The 24,126-nt window shown below is 39.1% G+C and overlaps 1 protein-coding gene across 6 annotated transcripts in view; it reads right to left on the bottom strand.

Annotated features, from left to right (window-relative positions):
- PAK3 (p21 (RAC1) activated kinase 3) overlaps positions 1 to 24,126 on the bottom strand; it is a 122,534-nt gene that overhangs the window by 24,081 nt on the left and 74,327 nt on the right. For all 6 annotated transcript variants that reach the window (XM_082610615.1, XM_082610614.1, XM_082610616.1 and 3 more), the window contains 5 exons: positions 5,710 to 5,758; positions 5,284 to 5,396; positions 3,394 to 3,511; positions 1,838 to 1,937; positions 1,136 to 1,332 (listed from right to left, as the gene is read on the bottom strand). In XM_082610615.1, coding sequence (XP_082466741.1) covers positions 1,136 to 1,332; positions 1,838 to 1,937; positions 3,394 to 3,511; positions 5,284 to 5,396; positions 5,710 to 5,758 — 577 coding nt within the window. The remainder of the gene's footprint in view (positions 1 to 1,135; positions 1,333 to 1,837; positions 1,938 to 3,393; positions 3,512 to 5,283; positions 5,397 to 5,709; positions 5,759 to 24,126) is intronic.

The raw sequence follows: 24,126 nt of genomic DNA, 5'->3' as shown, positions 1-24,126 counted from the left end.
GAGGAGGCTGTCCCCCTCTCCATACATGGGGAATGCAGCTCCCAATTACAAAACGTTCAACTGCAAAATAACTAGATAATTAGTTTGTAGGTTTCTTTACATGTACAGAAAGACACATATATTTGGCTTGAATATGGATCTTATAAGCTTAACGTGTAAACACTTAACCATTTACTAATGGTTTTTGTATACTAAGGGTAAAATTCAATGTTAGACTCTTAGTGGTAATGAAGCAAACAGTATGCAAGATGCCTTTGGCACTGGCACTCTGCATGGGTTTTGAGATCAGAATTTGAATCAGTGCATATTTCCTTTTCTCAATAGTGTGATGCCCTTTATATATTGGGTATATAACACAGCTTCTGGCTCACCTTTAGGCTTTTTTCAACAAAACAGCTACTGGCTCACTTCTGTACTGAGCAAGCATTTCTTTCATGCTCCTTTGCCTTTCTCTGAATAAAGATGGTGGTGGTAGACTCCAAAATGGAGCTTTTCTCTTCGTAGAAGTGACCAGACCACGTAAGAATCAAACCTCTGATTCTGCAGTAGCAAACTGAGTTACCCAACACAAGCAATTTCCATTCATTTTCTACCTGACAGTCTAATAAAGTTTGTGATTTCACCAGGCTGGTGCTGTGTCTATCTTGTGTTCCATTCACTACCCACCATGCTGCTGTTGCTCAATAAATCATTACTGATAATGAAACAAAATCTAATTTAAAAAATTATAGCTGTTCTGGAAATGTGTTTACTTACTTTGTTAAAGTAATTATAAAGTAAATGTTTCCTAGATAGATCATTTAACCATGGCATATGATAAAAATACTGTTTGCTTCCCACATCTTGCTTTAAAAAAAGAAGCTACATTTTTTTTAACAGCAGAAAGCTATACTAAAGAATTTTAAAGACCCTTGGCATTAGAAATAGTGATATCGAAGCATTTGAAAAAACTGTTGAGACATCTTAAGAGAAACAGGAAATAACTCATAGTAATTTTGAAAATTATAACTTGAAGCTTCTAGGTCACTTGTCCCATGAAAGACCCCATTCTGGCCACTTTTAGTGAAGACAAGAAATGACATTTGGCTTTTTCCCTTTCCTGGGGATGAAGTACTTGAGTTTTCTTTCAACTTACCCTGAGTGGATTTTCATTAAGGTAAGGGGGTTCACCTTCTACCATTTCAATCGCCATAATCCCCAGAGACCAGATATCAACTTTTGGACCATAAGCTTTTCGAGTCACCACCTCAGGTGCCATCCAGTAGGGAGTTCCCACCATAGTGCTTCGTTTACTTTGCTCAGGGGTGATCTGGGCACAGAACCCAAAATCAGCTGCAGAGAAGAAAAGTCAGTTAAAATTAGCTCAAATTATTTTTCTTTTACAAGAGGTCCCTTTCAGATATGGCCATACTTTCCTTTAGTTAGGCTCTGAGCTTCTACAGCTGCCTGGCTCATATCCTTTTGTTACCTGACCTCTCAGCTGGTCCAGATTTTAAACGGGTCTGAAATAACCGACTGATGTGATGTCATTTTTACTAGACCTCAATCTGGTTCCCTCCCCACACTGTTCCCTCTAACTTACGGAATCTTTTAGTTTTCTAATTAGGTATTTGCCATCCAGCAGATGGAAGCCATTAGAAATTCTGAACTATCGAACCCCCTAAATCTGGTCACGATCTACAGGAACACAACATTAGAAAAATTCTTTACCTGAAACTGGGCTCTAAATGCCTTCAAACCCATCACTTTCAATAGCCCTTTTCTTCTCAAGATAGACAGTAAAAGAGTAGAAATCCCCTGACACTCTCTCAAATGCCATCTGAACCATAATACCTACTCAATTTAACAGAGCCATCCATCCCAAGGAGAATATTGTCACTCTTTATGTCTCTGTGGATCACTTGGTTTGAGTGCAAGAAATCCAAAGCTTGGAGGCACTATTGAATCAGGAAAAAAAAGTTCTAATTATATCACAAAAATTTGTTTAGATGTGCTTCATTTCTAGATAAATTTTGGGCAAGGGTATAATTTTATGTTGTTGGGTGAAATAAATTACTAAAGGTTTTCAACGCCATTTTGAAATCATGTTACCATTTACATCAGTAATGCAACTTAGCGTTATGCATGTGAAAGCTCCCCAATCAGACTTGGACATGAAGAGTGATGGTGTGATAAGTAGCACTAAATTGTTAATACAGCCAAATGGACCAATTACTATAATCATACTTTGACTTACTTATCTGGAGGATATGGATTCAGCTTGGTCTTTTACAGATACAGTAAGCATCTGCATCTGTGGTATGATTTCATGTAGTAGGTCTGGAGTGGAACCCTGGAATCTGCATTTAAAACAAGTGCCCCAAGCTATTTCTGATGGACCAACCACCAGGTTTGGGAACCACTTCTAGGCTCTGAAGTAACTATAGGTACTTGTTTGGAAATGGCTTTGCATTGTAATACGTACTTGTTTGGAAATGGCTTTGCATTGTAATACTAAAAGACAGAAACCACAGGCTAAAGGTTGAAGAATCCCCTGAATATTTTGTTTGATTAATTGCATGAATAGAAAATATATGTGTTTGGTGGATATGTGTGCATACTGGGAAGGAGGAAATTTAAGTGAACAATTTAAAATTAAAAAAACAACAAAAGACTAGCTGGAAGTATTTGGTTTCGTTTTACTATCATTGATTTTCAAGTTTCAGTGGGTTAGAGTTCCTCCCTGTGTCTATAGAAAACCTCAACGAATGGGGTAGAGGGTAACACCCAAGATGAGACTCCAATGAGGAGTGTTTGTTTTTTTTTTTTAATATTGAAAAAATTAATATAATAAAATATCCTTCGTTTAGTTTGAAACTAGGGATATGCCACTGTTATTGGAAAAGAGGCAGACACTCTGACTCACTGGAGGGCTCCAAGGGAGGTGAAGATTGTACAATGAAAGCAACTACTTTCTGGACTGAGGGAGGACCTTGTTTAAACTGCCTTCTAGAAAATGACTGGATTATAATGTGGTCTATATTATACATGGATTACATTGCATATGCAAGGCAAAATAACTGTCATGTAAACATCCCCCCCAGTCAGAAAGAAGTTCCATGCCAACATTACTGTTTTCCATATTCACCAAGACTCCAGCATGCAGGCTTAGATATGGCACCTCGTGAATGGCATAATCAAACTCAAAAAGATCCATAGCAAAGCAACTAAAATAAACAAAGGGGCTGGGGAGGGAGGGTTAGGATTTAAATTGGAGTTAGGATCTTCAATTGTTTTTTAGTACAAAAGATGTACTATTGCTACTTTGACATTACAAACATTCTGAATAATCAAAGATAAAAGACTGTCAATCTTGGTGTTCTCATCAACCAGAGAAATGCTCTATTTTCTTACCTCTCTGCAGACGGCTGCTATCTGTCCTTCATCCATACAGGTCTCTGTGACCACATCAGTCAAAGAGCCACCAGCCAAGTATTCCATGACTACCCATAGTTCATCACCCACTAAGTAGCTACAACAAGAGAAGAAAAAGACGTTGACTCAGGCCTAAGGAAGTGGAGACCCTTCTATATTTCCATTAAGAAGGCAATGTGCAGTTAGTCTCTGCATTCGGTCATATTACATAACAAGAGGAAAATATCAATAATGCGTATGAGACACTTCCTTAACAACAGAAGAGAATATGCATGGAAATCAAAGGACCATCAGATAAACGCGCACCATGGAAGGAAGGAAAAGAGCAAGGAGGCCTCTGGTGACTGACTACTGTCAATCCTTCCATTGTAAAAAGCTAGTTTCAATGAACAGGATCAGTGAATAGCCCTTTTGGATAACTCAAGCCACAGTGTTGACTTCTTGGACTGAACTGACCCATGGCATACAGTTTTACAGGATAATTTATTCAGATCTCAGCATTATTTTTGATTCTACTCAATTAATTACTGAAATCTTTTCAGGTAGTGGCTGAATCAAAGAGAATCAAAGAGACTCATGTTGGCAATGGATTTACTGGGCTGAGGTCTCAGTTCTGATAGAAGTCAGTTATGACGTGCCCATTATCTTTAAGTCGTAATTGAGGGACACAGCCCAAGTGATCAAATATGGAGAGGCAGGTCACCAGAGCAATGTAGGCAAATTCAAACCCCTGGGATAATCTGAAGGCACTTTAGCAGTATGGTCAGGTCTCTTTCTTCCCCTGCTCAGCAAGAGAGAGAAATTACAGTGGATGGAATGACCCCAACAATTCTACCCTGCCCCCAGCTTGACATCAGTATGAAGCAAGCCTTTCTATCCAGTGGTGCTCAAACTGCAGTGCCCATAAGACTCACCTGGGAAGTTTGTTCAAAAGGAAATTTCTCATTAAAATTCTCATTTCATAAAAATGAAATATCTCATTAGTTATGGAGAACAGCCTAGAAATCTGAATTTTTTAGAAATGCAGTTTTTACGAAATTACAAAAGTAGAGTGAAGTCACTCTGCTGCAGATGGTCCCTAAATGACACTTTATGAAACCCTGATTTCGACTATAAAACCTGACCCTCCTTCGTTTTGCCCCCCTTTTGCCTCCTTCTGTACCACTGGTCTACTTGGCACAAAACACAGAAAGCAAGATCTTAAACTCACTGAGGTTGTAGACCTGGTCTTGTTTCCTTTGTATCCCCCCAGAGTACACAGCACAGTGGTGCTAAACAAACACTTATTGAAACTGAATGAGACAGATGTTAAACCACAACTGAAGAGTTAGTGCTGTCTTTAAATGCCTATTAATAACCCACTGCTAATACCACTGATGAAAGAGACATTAATTACCCGGTCTAGGAAAAAGGTTTGAGATTAAAGTCTCAATTCCCTAGACCTCACTGTCAGTTCATCACAAAACACCCATTAAAGCAGGGCCATTGTAGTCTGCCTCCTTTACTTAGATAACCAGAGACTGCACTGACTCCAAACAAACACTTGATGAAACGTTTAAAACACCACAGCTCTCTCCTATATGCAATAGTCTATTTCCTGGCAATAGGGGGTTCACAATCCTCAAAAGGAAATTATACAAACTGCTCATGTTTAGAAGCAAGACCATAAAATGTGTCTTCAAATGTTTAATGGGTGGACAAAGATAAGTGGGTGCAAGTTTAGCAATAGATCTGATACTCAATATTTTGTAGCATTTGAGAACTATTTGTAGAATGGATGCTAAATGAATAGATCCTAAATAAAAATAATTGGCCAAGAAAATGATATCCCATAAAGAAAACAAGTACATGATGAGAGAAAACACTTACCTATCTAAATAATTAACAATATTGGGGTTCTTATTTTCCCTCATGACCAGAATTTCATTAATAATTAATTCCTTTTTGGGTTGCTGTTGAAGGTTCATCTGCTTTATGGCCACCTGAATAATGATTAAAATGCAAGAATGAATTACCATCACCTGACTAAACACAAACAACCATATTTTTTGGCAACAGTTTCAGGCATACAAATTTCTTTATTTTACTAAGCGCTTTCTCGATGCCCAAACCCACGCTCCTTTTCCTTGGTCAATCATGAATTTGTCATTCACTTCAGATACTTTGGACACCAGTGAAGTAAACATATGTCAACTCGGTGCTACCCATTTTTTCAGGCGCAGATGCCATCAAAGAGGAATTCTGATCAATATGAATAAAGGAAAGTAGAAGTCAGAACTGAATGTTAACACTTACCTCTTGTCCTGTGGCAATGTCTAGCGCCGTATAAACAGTACCTGATGCCCTGTGAAGGTGAAAATGATCAAATGAATAAGCAATCAAAGTGTTATCAATATATTTTATTTGGAATTACATGTAATCATTTTCAGGAGAGGGAAATCAGAAAACTCAAGATTAAGGATGAAGTACAAAAGGAACAACCATTTTGTATAGTAATTGCTCCCCAAACTATCATGATGTATCTCTTTTTGGTGGGCCAGGAGCTCCAATCAGATTTTCTGTGTGCCATGGAACTAGGCAGTCGTAAATTGAGCAAAATGGCCTTGTTCCTTTCAGGAAACTCCTGGAATATTTTGAACATTCCTTGGATGTTGCACAACCAACACTGAAGTCCTTGATTAAATACCTTAGGAAAGATTATATCATCTTTTGCTTAGGCAACTGTAAATTAATCTTTGTTTTTAACATATGGACAGAGTGGCTTTTTCCATATCTTTCTAATTCTTAAGAATATCTTCATCTAACAAATTAATCACTCCCAGTACAGGTACTTGCTGCACTTACCTGCACTGTAGCTATACAAAGCAATAACAATGTGGCTTTATTGTTGAGCCAGTTTTTTCTTTTTGTTAAATTTCGCAACAGCTTCTATGCTTAGGTTTCACTCCAGCCCACTGTTGTCTTAAAATCTATCATTCCTTAAGTCTTAGTAGTACTCATGCTTCTATTCTAACTTCAATTACGGGGTTTCCTTGCTTTGAAAATAGAAATTGTCTAGGAAAGCTGAATTCACAGTAACTTTCTGTGAAACACACATGCATTCTGAACCACCTCCCTACCCCATCCCCATGAAAAAGGAAAAGCCTAGTCAATTGCATTGAAACATTTGTGGTGAATAAAGGAATCAGGATAGAGATCAGTTCTAGGATTCAGCAGGCATTGTAATGCTGCTACGTTAAGATCTAAACTTTCTGGTAATTGCTGTTTCTCCTTTGCTTTCTATTTATTTCCCTTGCTGTTTTGTTTTCTGAGCCCAGGAAGTCTTTCCTTATGTCACCCATTTCCTTGTTCTTCTTCTCCCTTCTCCCTGGATCAGCCAAACTACTTCTCACAGGCCTAGGAAGTTTACATTACCTGCTCCTAGGGAATAAAATGGGTGGCGTAGTAGAAGGAATATTTGACTGCTAACAGAGATCTGAGTTCTAATGTTTGCCCTAATATCAAGAAGCTATATGATCTTGAGGTAGTCACTTCCCCTTTCTGGGTTTCAGTCCCCTCACTTGGAAAATAGTGATCACAGTAACAGTAAACGCGTATTGAGAACGTTGTGCGTGTCACGTACTACACTAAGAACTTAATCTTGTGCAATCCTTACCGTGTTTCTGTAAGGCAAGTGCTTTTACCCCCATGTTACACATGAGGAACCTGAGGCTCAAAGAGGTTAAGTAATCTGCCCAAGGTTATATAGTTTAAAATCCAAGTCCATCTGACTCTCTGACCTATAAAGTACAGGAAAGGGGCTACTTCATTTGTAAGGTTCTTTTATTCCACGGTCTAGAATCTAAGAACTCTACTGCCCTCCTCACTCGCTGTGGGTATTTAAATATCTATTGGAATGAGAGTGAAAAATCACACTTAATTAACAGATGCTACCTGAAGTTGGGAATTTCAGACATTCCTTAGGATTGAGGCTTATATCAAACAAATCAGTCTCAATTTTATGTTTGAGATTCTGGGTTCAGAGCACGTATTTGGTGCTCAAGAAGTATTTGTTCAACAGACAAACTAATAAAAGTCTTTGCAAGCAAACATGTAATTGAAATAAAACCATTCCTTTCTGTGAAGGAAACATGTCTTCTACTTAAATCTACAGGTAAGCTATCAGACATTCCTGATTTCAGGGGCCAGTTTGTGATTTGTCCTTCTGAATTCAGAATTGCCTGGGTTCAAAGGAATAGATCACCTCAACCTGGTGTGTATTTCAGCTGCATAAGCCCTGAACAACTACTTAAATCTATTTGCAGAATGATTCAAAAATGCCTTTACTTGGTTTATTCCTATATCTGTAGCCAACTTGCACAATTCCTTCAGAGGCAAAAAAAAAGTGATGGCATCTGCAAAATGAGCACCTATCTCATTGGGCTGCAGAGAATCGAATGGCACAATCTATATAACCATATAGCCTTGTGCTCAGATCAGAGCTGATACTTAATAGGGTAACTGCTATTTAGAAAAATTTTTAATTTTATGTTGAAGTACAGTTGATTTACAATGTTCTGTGAGTTTCAGGCGTACAGCAAAGTGATTCAGTTATACATATAAATGTATCTATTCTTCTTCAGATTCTTTTCCCATATAGGTTATTACAGAATATTGAGTAGAGTTCCCTGTGCTCTACAGTAGGTCCTTGTTGATTATCTATTTTATATACAGTAGTGTGTATATGTCAATCCCAAACTCCTAAAGGTGGGGGGAGATGGCAACTGCTATTATTATTTGTCGCTGCCACTGCTGTTATTGGTTTCACAGTAAAGATGACTGATTTACTGAGTCGTTAGTTGGCCCTTCCCAATCTCCCAGCCAAAACATCCTTGCTAGTGTCTGCCCCTATTTTCAAAAAGGACAAAGGCCAAAGCTGACCTATTTGAACACTTTTTGGAGCTCCTCCGTCCTTTTCCCCCCCCCTTAGAAAAGTGGTTTTGCCTTTTTCTTTAAGTATGGAATGTCTTTATCAAATGAAGCCACACGCAGAAACCCTCAATATAAAATGGGAGCTGCTCAAGTTAAAGCTAGGGAGGGAAGCTCCAAATTCCTGCCCAAGTGGCCTTCCCCTTATTCAACCCCTCTGCCCCCCACCCCCAAGTCCATTTCCAGTGGCCTAGGAGCTAAAATTGCGATTGACTTAGAGTACAAGGGGGATTAGTCTTTAGCATCTCCAGAACTTTACCTTTCAAATCCTTGGTTTTTTACTCCCCACCTCCCTCAGCATTTCATTGTCTTAAAATTGTTAGAGTACTAACCCTGGAATCCCAATAGCCAGGGTTTTATGGCATTCTGTGGTATAGAATCGCCACAAATCCCCACTCCACAGGAGTTTAAAGTCCCTGAAACTCTAGAACATAGGTTATTAACTCAAAAACGAGCTTTTCTCGTCACTTCCCCTTCCTCCACCTTATTGCACATATGCCCTTGTTGGGTGGGAACCATTTCCCCCTTCCCACCAACTCTTGTTCCCAGTCTTATAATGGTGATATCCTCCCCTAGCCCACTTCGCACCGCCTATCCCCACACCAAACATGTTGTTAGGCATTTGGAATTCACCGCTCTGACCAATAAGTTATTGATTGGCCCAACTTCCAGCCTACGTAGAATCCTTAACACAAATGCACAAACTCAGGTACGAATCCGCAGAGTAGAACTTAATGTCAGCACTCCTAGCACTTCTCTGCACCCCAGTTCTGATGCCTGTCCGTATTTCAGCAAATTTAAGATTCAACTGGTATAACTGTGAATCTCTCTCATTCTCTTATTCACCTACTAAAGCACTCTTTTTGGCCACTGAGGGGTTAAGGAAGTAGGCTGCATCCCCATCTACTCAAACCTCCCTGGGTTCAAATCCTCCACCCAATTCCTAGTTGTGCGATCCTGGGTAAATAATTTAACCTCTCTGTGGCTCAGGATTAAAGGAGGATTAGATGTGTACAGTGTTTAAAACCAGTTCTGGCATATAGTAATTGCCTAACAAATAATAACAATAATATTACTTATCATTATTATTAGGTTAATTGCTACCTAATATATTCATTAAGTTCCCAAATTGCAATCTGTGGATCACTAGAAATCTTTTTAAGTATCTGGGAGCTTCCAAGATATCTTGGTGTTTCAAATTCATAACAGAAATTTGATATTTACCTAAGATGAAGCTAATTAAAATATCACATATATTTCCTTTTAGCTAGAATTATATCAACTTGTGATTACAATACATATCTCATGCTGGCCAAATTCTCTAAGTAGCAGTTATATGTTTTTTGTTTTTTTGCTTAATAAAGTATGGGAAATAAACTATAATAAAATATAGTTTAATAGTTATTATTATTCACAATGTAGAGTTCACAAATAATTGAAGGAATTCTTGGTGGTGAAGTTGGGAAGTACTCTCCTTATAATAGGTGATGCACAGTAGTGTGTACTCCCAAAGAAACAGGCTTTGAGCCAACAAGATGCCATAGTAATTCCCAAAAGACAAGTTTTGCTATAGCTGGGGTATGTTGAAGTATCTCAATGGGTATCTTTATAAAATCTGTCAGTCACTTTAATAGAAAAAAGTCAGTATCATGTAGCACTTTAGGCGGTAAGGATGGCAGAAATCAAACTCACAAAGATGGCAGTTAAAACTAATTTTCTGGGCTTCCCTGGTGGCGCAGTGGTTGAGAGTCCGCCTGCCGACGCAGGGGACGCGGGTTCATGCCCCGGTCCGGGAGGATCCCGCATGCCGCAGAGCTGCTGGGCCCGTGAGCCATGGCTGCTGAGTCTGTGCTCCGCAGTGGGAGAGGCCACGGCAGTGAGAGGCCCGCGTACCGCAGGAAAAAAAAAAAAACAAAAAAACCCAACGAATTCTCTCGTGTATTGGGGATGGTGTGCTAAAATGGTCAAGACTGTCAATTTGATTTTTATGCCATTTAATTACATTGATCCCTTTTATCCTTCACGCGGGCTGCTCATCGCGGTGGCTTCTCTCATTGCGGAGCACGGGCTCTAGGCACTCGGGCTTCAGTAGTTGTGGCACATGGGCTCAGTAGTTGTGGTGCATGGGCCTCGTTGCTCTGCGGCATGTGGGATCTTCCTGGACCAGGGCTCGAACCCGTGTCCCCTGCATTGGCAGGTGGATGCTTAACCACTGCGCCACCAGGGAAGTCCTTCATTGTAGTTATACTGAAGCCAGATTACTATAGGGAGAACTTTTGTTTATGATGGGGATTTTGTTTATTCCAAACCTCACTCCTTCAGATGGTATAAAGAAATCATGCCTTATCAGGACTCAAGGGAATATAGAGATCATCCAGTTTAATCTCCTCACTACAGATGAAAAATCTGAAGCACAGAGAGCTGGGGGGTATGCCCAAGAGGACACAGCTAGTAAGTAACAAAAATCTCCTAACTTTGAGCAAGAGATCTTTTGGTGAACCTATGAATTCAAGTATTCAAATGAATTCAATCATAGTTCAGTGAACTATGATTCAAGAATATTAAACCAACAGATTGCTCAACCGTTGGGCCTCATCAGCAATTACAGTGTGACGTATACTGCTAGATTCTTGGCATCACATTAGATGCTTTATCAACAGTTTCTCCCTGACCTGGCCAAGCACTTAATATTCAAATGGAAACACTGGCATCTAGCCTAAAGGGTCCAGAAAGAAACAAACAATTCACTATTTCTCCCTTTTCCTCCCAAGACAAGTCAGTTTAATTATCAGTAATCTTCATCAGGTTTTTTTATTTTTTGCGGTACGCGGGCCTCTCACTGCTGTGGCCTCTACCGTTGCGGAGCACAGACTCCGGACGTGCAGGCTCAGCGGCCATGGCTCACGGGCCCAGCCATTCCGCGGTATGTGGGATCTTCCTGGACCGGGGCACGAACCCGTGTCCCCTGCATCAGGAGGCGGACTCTCAACCACTGCGCCACCAGGGAAACCCTCTTCATCAGGTTTTGATGTTTCCTGCTCAGAGCCAATGTCAAGCCATGATCATGAGTAGCTGCCAAAGCAGCAACATGGTAGGACTTATAATTTAGATAAATCACTCTGATTTCAGCATAGAAATATTGATAGATTAGAGGAGGGAAAGAAGGGCAGGCCAGAGGGGCTAGGAAGAAGCTCATGGTCTGGGAGAAAAAGGAAAGGGCAAGAGGACTAGAGGGCTCAATGGGGTCTGAGAGGAGCCTCATGGGTTAAGAGTGAGAGAGCCAGAAGGATAGGGCATTATTCAAGTTTAAGGTTTCATAAGTATAAATCTGGTGCTAATGAGATCACAGTCAGGGATTTAATCCACATTTAGGTTGGTTATTTTTTACATCTACTTTGACTTCTACTGCTGCTGCTGCTAGAAAAGGTTGTATCATTTATTGAGCCTTACTTTCTGCCTTCTCTCTGTAAATGCTATGACCTCACTTAATGCTCACCCTATACAACCCTATGAGGTCAATTCTATTATCCTCCTTTTACAGATGAGGGAAGTGGAACTGGGAAATGGTAAGTAGCTTGCCCAAGGTTACACAGTTAGAGTCAGCAGCTGAGCTCAAAAATCCATTGCTTTAATGTAAAATGGATAGCTAGTGGGAAGCAGCTGCATAGCACAGGGAGATCAGCTCGGTGCTTTGTGACCACTTAGAGGGGTGGGATAGGGAGGGTGGGAGGGAGACGCAAGAGGGAGGGGAAAAAATGTCATGAAGAACCTAGGGGTAAGACAGGAATAAAGACACAGAACTACTAGAGAATTGACTTGAGGATATGGGGAGGGGGAAGTGTAAGCTGTGACAAAGCAAGAGAGAGGCATGGACATATATATACTACCAAATGTAAAATAGATAGATAGTGGGAAGCAGCCACATAGCACAGGGAGATCAGCTCGGTGCTTTGTAACCGACTGGAGGGGTGGGATAGGGAGGGTGGGAGGGAGGGAGACGCAAGAGGGAAGGGATATGGAACAGATGTATATGTATAACTGATTCAATTTGTTATAAAGCAGAAACTAATAAAAAAAAAGAGGGAGGGGATATAGGGATATATGTATACATATAGCTGACTCACTTTGTTATACAGCAGAAACTAATACACCAGTGTAAAGCAATTATACTCCAATAAAGATTTTTTAAAAATATACTGGTACAAACAATTAGAAAATTCAAGAAAACCTTTTTTTTTTTTTTTTTTTTTTTTTTTTTTACGGTACGCGGGCCTCTCACCTTTGTGGCCTCTCCCGTTGCGAAGCACAGGCTCCGGACGCACAGGCTCAGCGGCCATGGCTCACGGGCCCAGCCGCTCCGTGGCATGTGGGATCTTCCCGGACCGGGGCACGAACCCACGTCCCCTGCATCGGCAGGTGGACTCCCAACCACTGCGCCACCAGGGAAGGCCCAGGAGAACGTTTAAGAAATAAAATTAATAAATAAAAAAACCCCAATATACTGTTAAAAAAAAAAAGCATTGGTTTGACTCCACAGCCCATGCTCTTTTTCTTTCCTCTGCAGCTTTCATTTTTTAAATTTATTTTTTAAATTAAAAAAAAATTTTAACATCTTTATTGGAGTATAATCGCTTTACAATGGTGTGTTAGTTTCTGCTTTATAACAAATTGAATCAGTTATACATATACATATGTTCCCATATCCCTTCCCTCTTGCATCTCCCTCCCTCCCACCCTCCCTATCCCACCCCTCTAGCTGGTTACAAACCACCGAGCTAATGTCCGTGTGCTATGTGGCTATTTCCCACTAGCTATCTATTTTATGTTTGGTAGTGTATATATGTCCATGCCACTCTCTCACTTTGTCACAGCTTACCCTTCCCCCTCCCCATATCCTCAAGTCCATTCTCTAGTAGGTCTGTGTCTTTATTCCCATCTTGCCCCTAGGTTCTTCATGAGCTTTTTTTCCTTAGATTCCATACAAATGTGTTAGCATATAGTATTTGTTTTTCTCTTTCTGACTTACTTCACTCTGTATGACAGACTCTAGGTTCATCCACCTCACTACAAATAACTCAATTTCGTTTCTTTTTATGGCTGAGTAATACTCCATTGTATATATGTGCCACATCTTCTTTATCCATTCATCTGTTGATGGACACTTAGGTTGCTTCCATGTCCTGGCTATTGTAAATAGAGCTGCAATGAACATATTGGTACATGACTCTTTTTGAATTATGGTTTTCTCAGGGTATATGCCCAGTAGTGGGATTGCTGGGTCGTATGGTAGTTCTATTTTTAGTTTTTTAAGGAACCTCCATACTGTTCTCCATAGTGGCTGTACCAATTCACATTCCCACCAACAGTGCAAGAGTGTTCCCTTTTCCCCACACCCTCTCCAGCATTTATTGTTTCTAGATATTTTTTTTACATTTTTTTAAACAAATTTAATCAGTTATACATATACATATGTTCCCATATCCCCTCCCTTTTACGTCTCCCTCCCACCCTCCCTATCCCACCCCTCCAGGCAGTCACAAAGCACCGAGCTGATCTCCTTGTGCTATGCTAGATTTTTTGATGATGGCCATTCTGACCAGTGTGAGATGATATCTCATTGTAGTTTTGATTTACATTTCTCTAATGATTAATGATGTTGAGCATTCTTTCGTGTGTTTGTTGGCAATCTGTATGTCTTCTTTGGAAAAGTGTCTATTTAGGTCTTCTGCCCATTTTTGGATTGGGTTGTTTGTTTTTTTGTTATTGAGCTGCATGAGCTGCTTGTATACTTTGGAGATTAATCCATTGTCAGTTGCTTCATTTGCAAATATTTTCTCCCATTCTGAGGGTTGTCTTTTGGCCTTGTTTACGGTTTCCTTTGCTGTGCAAAAGCTTTGATGTTTCATTAGGTCCCATTTGTTTATTTTTGTTTTTATTTCCATTTCTCTAGGAGGTGGGTCAAAAAGGATCTTGCTGTGATTTATGTCATAGAGTGTTCTGCCTATGTTTTCCCCTAAGAGTTTGATAGTGTCTGGCCTTACATTTAGGTCTTTAATCCATTTTGAGTTTATTTTTGTGTTTGGTGTTAGGGAGTGTTCTAATCTCATACTTTTACATGTCCCTGTCCAGTTTTCCCAGCACCACTTATCGAAGAGGCTGTCTTTTCTCCACTGTATATATATATATATATATATATATTTTTTTTTTGCAGTTCACGGGCCTCTCACCGCTGCGGCCTCTCCTGTTGCAGAGCACAGGCTCCGGACGAGCAGGCTCAGCGGCTATGGCTCACGGGCCCAGCCGCTCCGCGGCATGTCGGATCCTCCCGGACCGGGGCACGAACCCGTGTCCCCTGCATCGGCAGGCGGACTCTCAACCACTGCGCCACCAGGGAAGCCCTCCACTGTATATTCTTGAGCCCATGCTCTTAACCACCATTTCATGTTCTGTTATAGATCTTTAGCATTTTTACAGCAATGTGAAGTGCTAAGTGCAAGTGTGGTACTTCCCAAAGCCCACATTTGTATCTACTATGCTAAGCCACCTCCCTAAAATATTTCTCTTGCCTCTAATTTTCTATTCGCTTAGTCCATGTGCCCCCTTGTGAACCATTTAGTTTGTCCCTGGGCATGATAAGTCTGATTCCTTTGGCATAACCATACAAATGGAAGAACCATCCATTTTCGGAATCAGTTAAGATTGGTCATGTGGCCAAGAGTGAAGTGGACCCAGAATTAGTGCTTAGGACTGGACTTTATCTTCTGCCAAGTATTTAAGATACAATTACTCCTTGTAGGCCCCTATGTAGAAACTGTCTCACTGTATTAATTCACTTGATATAAAAATATACAGATATATTTTTCAATGCTACCATACATTTACTTGTTTTGTTGAGACATATATCCTTTAGGGCTCTGGAATGGTGAGGAACAGCGTTTGTACTACTTGCAATAACTCTGCCAGAAAGGGGAAGATTCAGAGTGTTTTCTATAATTTGCCACTCAATTAAAAACTATCACTAAATTAAAAACAATAAAATTGCACAAAAAATCATGTTATATAAGTCCCTTTCTAAGTACGCAGAATGTAACAAGGGCCAGGTGGTATAGTCTTTAATTACTAGGATTATAAATAGGAACAGGGAATTTTTTGTTCTTTAGCTAGGGCATGACTTTTCCCAGAGTATTCATGATCATCTAATTTTAAATAGAGCTGTAACACATTATGGGTGTGGTGCCAGGGAGCTCAGTGGGTTATAGTCCAGTGATAATGAGGCCACATTTACAGGCCTTAATCCCTGGAAAGGCCAGCTAACTCTCAACTACTCACTCCAACATTAAGTCTAAGCAGCTGTTTCCCAGTGTGTGCCACTGGTTTCAAGAGGGCCTAGACAGGAAAGGGGGGCGGGTGGCTTAATACAAGCTCATTACTATGGCTGGAAAAAACAACTTGAAGTGCAAACTCTGCTAATGGTGGTTGATTGAGTGGAATCATCTTTCTTTACAAGGGACAGCACACAACACAGGGCATTTAAGAGCATTAAGTAGAACAAAGAGCATCTTCCATTGCTCCATAAACATTGTTCTTCACAAATGCTGTTTTTCCAATCCCCTTCATCACAAAGCCTATTATGAAGCTCAGACTACATCTATTTAGTGCCTCATAGCTGTGTTCTACCTTGTAGGGCCCAAAATAGATCTGATGCGGAAGCAAATACTTTTGGGGTGGGTGGTCTCATCCAAAGAATCACTTCTGTAAGCACTCTAGACACCACTTCTGCTCTTGCCCATAGTTTCTTGAGCAAAGAAAAACAAGTCAGAGCACTTTATTCTCAGCACTTATCCCTGAGTTCTATGCTGTACACTACTTTGTCAGATTTGCAAAACAAGCTGTTATTCATCAAGTCCTTTAAGAAACAAGTTTCAAAAATATTCATCTTCCATATGGGAGCTTCATGTTAGAGTTAAGAAAAAGAGGGCTCCTCACTGAGTAGCTGAGATAAGTCTGAAAAATACCTAACATGATATATTTACTTTCTCAAGCATTAAAACTAAAATTAATTTAGAGGGATGAGGATTGGGGGCTTCCAAAAAATGTTTGTTTGCCATTACTGATGAATTGGTTGTATCATCATTCTACATAATGATACGATTGGCAAAGACCCAGTTAGAAAAAATTCCTTTGGTCGGATACATATCTTTATGCATAGGAGGAAAATGATTTCAAGAAATGCTACCACTGTCAGTTACTGACAAATTTAGCTGCTTGGCTGATCTAATCTATACGAAGAGATACTACATGCAACAAAAGATACTTTGGTGTGATACAAACATGGGCTATATTGACGAATGGATTCTTCAGGATAGCCTTTTGTTTTGACACATAATTTCTTGTTAGAATTCCTTTCTTAAACACCTTCCCCTTTGAAGATCAGTGTGGGGACAGTTTTTATTATAGTACTAAAATCCCACATATTTGAACACGGTTGTGTTGGCGAGAGTGTGGACAAACAGGCACCCTCAAACATTGCTGGTGGGAGTGTTAAATGGAACAACCTCTATGGAGGGCAACTTGGAAATGAAAAATGCACATATATTTTAATGTAACAATTCCACTTTTAGGAATTTATCCTAATGATAAATTCGCATATGTATGAAATGGCTTGTCAGGATCTTCACTGAAGCCTTCTTTATAGCAGCAAAATATTGGAAACAAACTAAATGTCTATCGATGGGGGCCTAATTAAATAAAGTATGGTACATCCAAACAACAAAACACTGTGCCTCTGTTAAAAACAAGAGGTATGAACATGGAACCATCTCTAAGACATAGGCACATAATAGAAAAGGAGATATATAACGTTTTAACATTTATGTTAAAAATATATGCATCGTGCACACGCGTGCACACACACACACATACACACACACACACACAAAGAGAAATGTACCATGTATACCCAAATACAAGGTAAGGGGCTCTCCCCCAATTTTTTCCTCAGGAGAAAAAGGGAATTGCCTTGTATTCAAATCCTTATAAAATCGCTCATGTAATGTAGTAATTCTCCATATCCATTTATTTTTATCCATAAAGTACAGTTTAGGAGAGATACATTAGGTTGAAATAGTCTCAATCAATGCTAGTTTTGGACTCTCATAAAGAGTATCTGTCAGAATTGGAAAGAAATGATGTAAATAAATTATTTCTAAAGGTATGACCTCATAACTGCAGGTGTTAGATATCATAAACAAGCTTTTTAAAGGTCATTTTCAAATTAATGCACTGAAAAGGGCTCCCAGTAGCCAAAGATGGGACAGTTTGACCATCAAAAACAATAATAAATTAGATTAATTGAAACAAATTGAAAACATAAAAAAAACCATGAGTTTATAAAGATATTTTTTAAATAAAAGAGAATGCCTTCTTCTCCCACTTAAAAAAAATCAAAACACCTTTCATTGGACACTTTTGGAAGTAGCTTGGGTACCAACACCTTACACTGAAAACTGGCAATTTAAAAATTAAGCATTTATCTTGATTTCCCTGTATGAACTATATTTCAGGGTAATCAAAGACTCCCTAGCTGAAGAGACAAAGTTCTTTTCAACAAAAGTATTTTAACTGATAAGTGTAGAAGGAATGATAGAATTAGAAAATTGCCATTCTGTTAACCCCTCATGGAATAATTGATTTGGGCAATAATCATCAATAGATGAAATCATTAGATGAAAGGCTGATGACAGCTTTGCAGTGGAGGGGACAATCACCCACTGAATCTTCTGATCAATCTACTCATCACTAAAATGTAGGACAATTAGACACTGTACCTCCTGATACAATATAATATGAAACATATAGCACCACCACCTATGAAGAAACCTTGCCAAAAATTGAACCTCAGTCTAATTAAGCTTCTAGATCTAACTGCCACTTATAGGAAGTACAGGAAATATGGGAGCAAGATAAATGGCATCAAATGAAACTAATAGACAAATCCAGAAAGTGTATATTCTACAAGATGCTGATGAGTTTCTTCAGTAAGTCAGTGGTAGTGGTAAAAGAAGGCAAATGCTTTAGAGTACAGAGACTTAAGAGGCACAACCAAATGTGATATGTGAATCTTTTTTGGATGCTGATTTGAACAAATCAACTATACAAACTGCATTTTTGAGACAACTGGACAACTCTGATTATCGAATGGGTGTTAGAGGTTAAATTTATATATATACGCGTTATAACGGCATCGTGATTATATTAAAAACATTGATAAATGTTGAATTTGGGTCATAAGAATATGGGAGGTCCTATGCTATTTTCTCTACTCTTGTGTAAGTCTGAACATTTGTAACAGAAACTTTAAAAATTGATATAGTAGAAAGTCACGCTGTGAAGATTTAAATATACACCTACAGGACAGATTTGGAAAACAATCATCTGAATGTTGTATAAATGGGTAATTGTAACTAGGAATAAAATATCCAGGCACAGGGCCTCCCTGGTGGCGCAGTGGTTGAGAGTCCGCCTGCCGATGCAGGGGATACGGGTTCGTGCCCCAGTCCGGGAGGATCCCATATGCCGCGGAGCGGCTGGGCCCGTGAGCCATGGCAGCTGAGCCTGCGCATCCGGAACCTGTGCTCCACAACGGGAGAGGCCACAACAGTGAGAGGCCCGCGTACCGCAAAAAAAAAAAAAATATCCAGGCACAGAATCATATGTAGATTAAAAATATTTTATCTCAAAGATCTTAGAGGGAAGTCAGATGATGTACTTAGCTAACTGCTGGGGGTCTCAAAAAGGGGCTCTGAGATTACAAAAACAATACAGATGCAGAGGCAGATTTTGAATTATACCGCTCGTGAAATGTGAGAGTAGAAAAATCTCTCCTAATTTATACATGATTTTATACAATGTGTGGTTTTAAATATGTAAATAAGGGTGAATTAACAAGTTAAACATCACAAGTAGACATTCACCATTTATTCATATATCTGATAGTCTGTGTATTTAGGTGAGTTAAAACACAGTGCACCACCTAATATTTGAGCATACACAGTATGTGTGAGCACACTTGCACACGTGTGTATGTGTGTGTGTTTGTAGGTGCATGTATGTGTGCAGAGATTCTATGAAAATATTACATATGAAACCAGAAACAACATCTTTTTGGAAGTTTCCTTTGTGCAGGGTAACTGGGAGGCTGAGGGAAAAGGGTTGGAGGGACACTTACTTTTCACTGTCTACTCCTCTGTACCTTCTGAATATTATACCATGTCCAAGTATTATCTACTTAAAAGAATTAAACTCAAACAAACAAATAAAAAACCCCACAGTATTGCTTGTATCTCTCAATTTGTTTCATAACACAGCCCCAACTGATCTTTCTAGCATTATTACCTGTTAATTCCCCTGCCAAACTGTACCTTTGACTGTCTATAGAGTTGGAATTCTTGATTTAATTCTTCTGGTCTTTTTGATACTCATTCATCCAATACTTGCTGAGTATTTACTCTATGCCAGACATCGTTGCACGCCCTAGGGATATCAAAATGAATGAAACCTACAGTCTGAAGTGAGTGTTCATTTGGTTTTCTTCAACAGAAACTTCCCATAATCCCAACTTGTTAAATCCCACACCTTCTCAAGTCACTATTCAAACGCACCCTCCTTGAAGAGTTCTTCACCATATCTCCTCCATGGCTATAAATGATCTGTCCCTCCACTCTGTCCCCATAGCTCTTTATAATTACATTACATTACTTACTGTATTTTGCTCTATATAATAATAGTAACTGTGGGTGTGACTTTTACCCCTAAAAATAACTTATCATTTATGGAGCCCTTCACTATGTGCCATGTACTGTGCAAAGCACCTTCTCTCATTCATTTCTCACACCCTTATGAGGTATGTGAATTCTGCTTACAATGACAGAAAACCGGTGCTTAAAAAACTAAATAACTTGCCCATAGCCTTCTGATTTCGGAATCTGGACTCTGTCTTTCTCTTCAAATTTTCCAAAACTTCTCCCTTTATTCCATCATGGTTTTCAAAGTTTCAAGCAATTTTACATGTCTAAACAAGCTAAGATATAAGTGGTGTACACATGCCCGTGTGGATCAAAGCTGTAGGACTCAGGACATACACAGAAAAGATGAGTTAGGGCTGGGGTAGCCAGATAGAGAGATTCATGGGGGAGATGACAGTGAAGATAGTGTGTGGATAAAGTATGGGGGGAAAGGTACACACATTTGGAAGTAGGGCAGACCTGCTTATTTCTCGATACAACTTTCTGTTTCTCCCCGTCAAATGTTCAGAACCTGGTTCTTAACTACTACTCTGCACTACACATAGTAGGCCCTCAACAAAAGTTCCCTGAAGGAAACACATTATTTGTTAAACTGGATCCAAACCATTTCCTCTGAGCTGCTTCCTCAAAAATAGTTGTTTTATTATAATGTTGAAGAGAAAACAAATGGAAACCTCAAAGAGAAAAAGAGTCTGTTGTTCAGTGCATTCTCATTTAAGGAAAGACCTTAAAATGAATTCAAATATATTAATGAGAAATATGTTCGGACAGCTGCTAATGTTCGTGAATTCAGCCCTCTGTTACATAGCTATAGCTACTGCTTACTCAGGAATTACACAGGTTTGCCAATGATAGCTGTTGACTGAAAATAAATATTTAATTTTGCTGTCTCACCCTACCTCATTTATTCAACAAGTTCTTTTATATAACTATCCTAAAGAGTGAAGATTATTTAAGTCTCCACCAGATGTATTTCTGACAAACTCATATTGTCAAGTTAATGATATTTTGGGGGGTGGGTACCGGTCCCTTTTTCTTTCTTTCTGTTTTTTTTTAAAACTTTACATACATCTGCTCAAAATATTTAGATTTGGTGGCCACGTACAGAACACTTTTCACAGCAAACCTGATGAAATAATGTCATTTTTAGCTTTCCACTCACAGCTATGGCCTCAAATGATTAGACATGAAATTCTGAATTTGATTTATGGAAGATGGAGCCCAATTCTCTGGCTCCAGGCCTGAATGCTGGGATGGCAGAAACCCATGCTGGAAAAATTTTGTTTTCCAAGTAGATGAGGGTGATTAATGGAGAGGTTCCTCTCAAATCCGGCTCCCAAGAGTAAGCTCCTGTGCTCCAGGGAGCTAAAAATGGAATACTGGGGCTGATTATTCCTAGCTCCAAATGATTACAGACATAGGTTTGAATGTCACCATCAATGAAAAGAAAAAAAAAACTCTATAAATTGAGAGTAGAGACTAGTTTATCTAACTTGGTCAATAAATCATGGGAAAATCCATTGAGAGCAATGTAAGTAAAAGAAAAATTAATTTAAGTGGGTTCTTTTCTGGTCTAGAAAGAAATAAATCAATATTTTGCTCATTCCCTTTAAAAATTAAGAACAGAGAACAAAAGTCTACTAAAAATGAAAAAAAAATCATAATTCGTTAATTAAATAAATGATAGAGTTACAGTAAATAAATAGATTTAAGTTACTAGCTTATATCTTAAAAAGCTACATAATTACATCTTGATTTTATATTACGACCATTTTGGTTGGGTGTGTGTGTGAAAATGGGCAGAAGGTGAAGCCAACATGGATGAAAAAGACAGACATGCAGCACACACAAATACCCAAAGGAGAACAAAATCAGATGTGGTGAGGCTGATCTAGTGATTATGAGAAACAGTTAAAGACACACTGCAAAAAACAGAGACAGAAAGAGCAAGATACACATGTATATACTCATGAAAAGACAGAGGACAGAGAGAAGGGAGAGCTAGAAAGACAAACATTTTCATTAGTTCAACAAATATTTATTGAGGCAAAAACAGATCCAGAGAGATGGGGGAAGCAGACAGGGGAAGCTCTGTAAATCCCTGAGGTTGGCCAAATGAACTCTGACTGTTGATCGAAACTGTACAAAATTGTTTTGGGGGGCTCCACCAAATACAACAGCACTGTGCTAGACAGTAAAGGCGACAAAAGGATAAATCAAAAAGACTCCCCACCCTCTAAGGGTTTATTTAAAAGTTGAATGGGGTCTAAGAGTGAACTCTCTGCTGGTTTCATCATTCTTGAAAATGATGAACTTGCTGGGAATATAAAAGAGAACTTTCCGCAGCGGCAAGCAGGATTTCTCCTTTGATTTTTCATTTTAGATTATAAAGGCTTTACAAAGGTATGCAGAAATAGAGAACTTTCCTTTTGCACCCTCAGATGTCAGAAGCATAAATAACAACCAGGAGGGGAAACCTCTTTGGTATGCCAAGTTGTTTGGCAGCCTAATCTTTGTTCTTGGAGAAATCAGTCTTGCTTCATTACCTAGTATCTGGGAGATATTTGAAACCATCTCTTACTTCTTTTCTTTTCTAAATTCAATGATATTTTTGGCTCAGTTGGGTCTAAGTGAGAATGAGCAATCAAAACAAAATTATAACATTTTCCAATCCCCAAAAGACAACTCCGAATATAAAAACACTTTATGAATAAATAAATAGCTCCCATTTAAACCTACAACTAGGGCAGTGTTGTCCATTAGACATATAATGTGAGCCATATTTTAAATTTGGGGGAAACTATATTTTAAAAAGCTCAAAAGGTAAAATTAATTTTAATAATATACTTTACTTAACACAATGTATGTAAAATATTTCAGCATGTAACCAATATAACATTTATTAATATGATATTTTGCATTGTTTATTTCATAGTAACTTTTTGAAATCAGGTGCATATTTTTTACTTGTAGCTTACCTCAGTTTGGACTAGCCACATTTCAAGTGCTCAATAGCCACATGGCTACCATATTGGACAGCAAAGATCTGGAATGCTACTTCTCTATGGATTGTGTATCACTTCCTATTGTTAGCTCCATCAAAGATACAACTAGATTAAACTAAAATCTAAAAGGTAACTTTTGCCTTCCAAGTCACCTTAGTACAAAATACTGTGTTTTTTAACCTGCCTTGTGGTGTTAACCTTTTGGACAAAAAGAAAGTGAGCTGAGGTTTGTACATGGACTTGAGAAGGCACGGCTTCCTGACTTAAGTAAAACAACCAGTTCACTAGAACTTCTAGTTCACTAGAAGTTAAGGAGGAAAACTCCAGGTGAAATAATGGCTACAGAAGCCAGCCCTACCCTTCACTTAGGTGAATGGAGTAAGCATGTCACCCAAGGTACCCTATTTAGCCTCTTCAAGCATTCATCACTATAGATTGTAAGTTCCTTGAGGGCCCGCACTATTCATTAGTGAGCTCTGTTTCTCTCACATTTAACACAGTGCCTGGCATATAGTTGGTGTTCAATAAGTGTGTGTTGAACAAATAAATTAATTCAAATAAATACAGTCTCTCATTTGCACTAGACACACTTCAAGTGCTCCACAGCCACATGTTAGTGGCTATCATATTGGACAGTGCAGATGCAGAACATCTCTATCATCACAGAAAGTTCTAGGGGACAGCACTGTCCTAGAGCAATGGGCAGAAACACTATTTGACTCGTTAAGTTTTAGGGGCCCTCTAGAGACCACAAAACCTTTTTTTATGAGCACGTGAGAATACCAGTGACAGCAAATGACAAAGAAAGAAGCAAGAGCACAAACAGGTATATATTTTACCCTCCTAGAAAGTTTAAATGCAGCAAAATTACGGTTTCCACTGCAAGAAGACACTTGGCCATATATTTCTCCCTTAGTTTCTGCCTCCTTCTTAGG

The sequence above is a fragment of the Mesoplodon mirus genome (assembly GCF_964341445.2).
Source record: "Mesoplodon mirus genome assembly, chromosome: X".
In the NCBI taxonomy this organism is placed as follows: domain Eukaryota; kingdom Metazoa; phylum Chordata; class Mammalia; order Artiodactyla; family Ziphiidae; genus Mesoplodon; species Mesoplodon mirus.
This window is presented reverse-complemented; position numbering and strand designations above follow the sequence as displayed.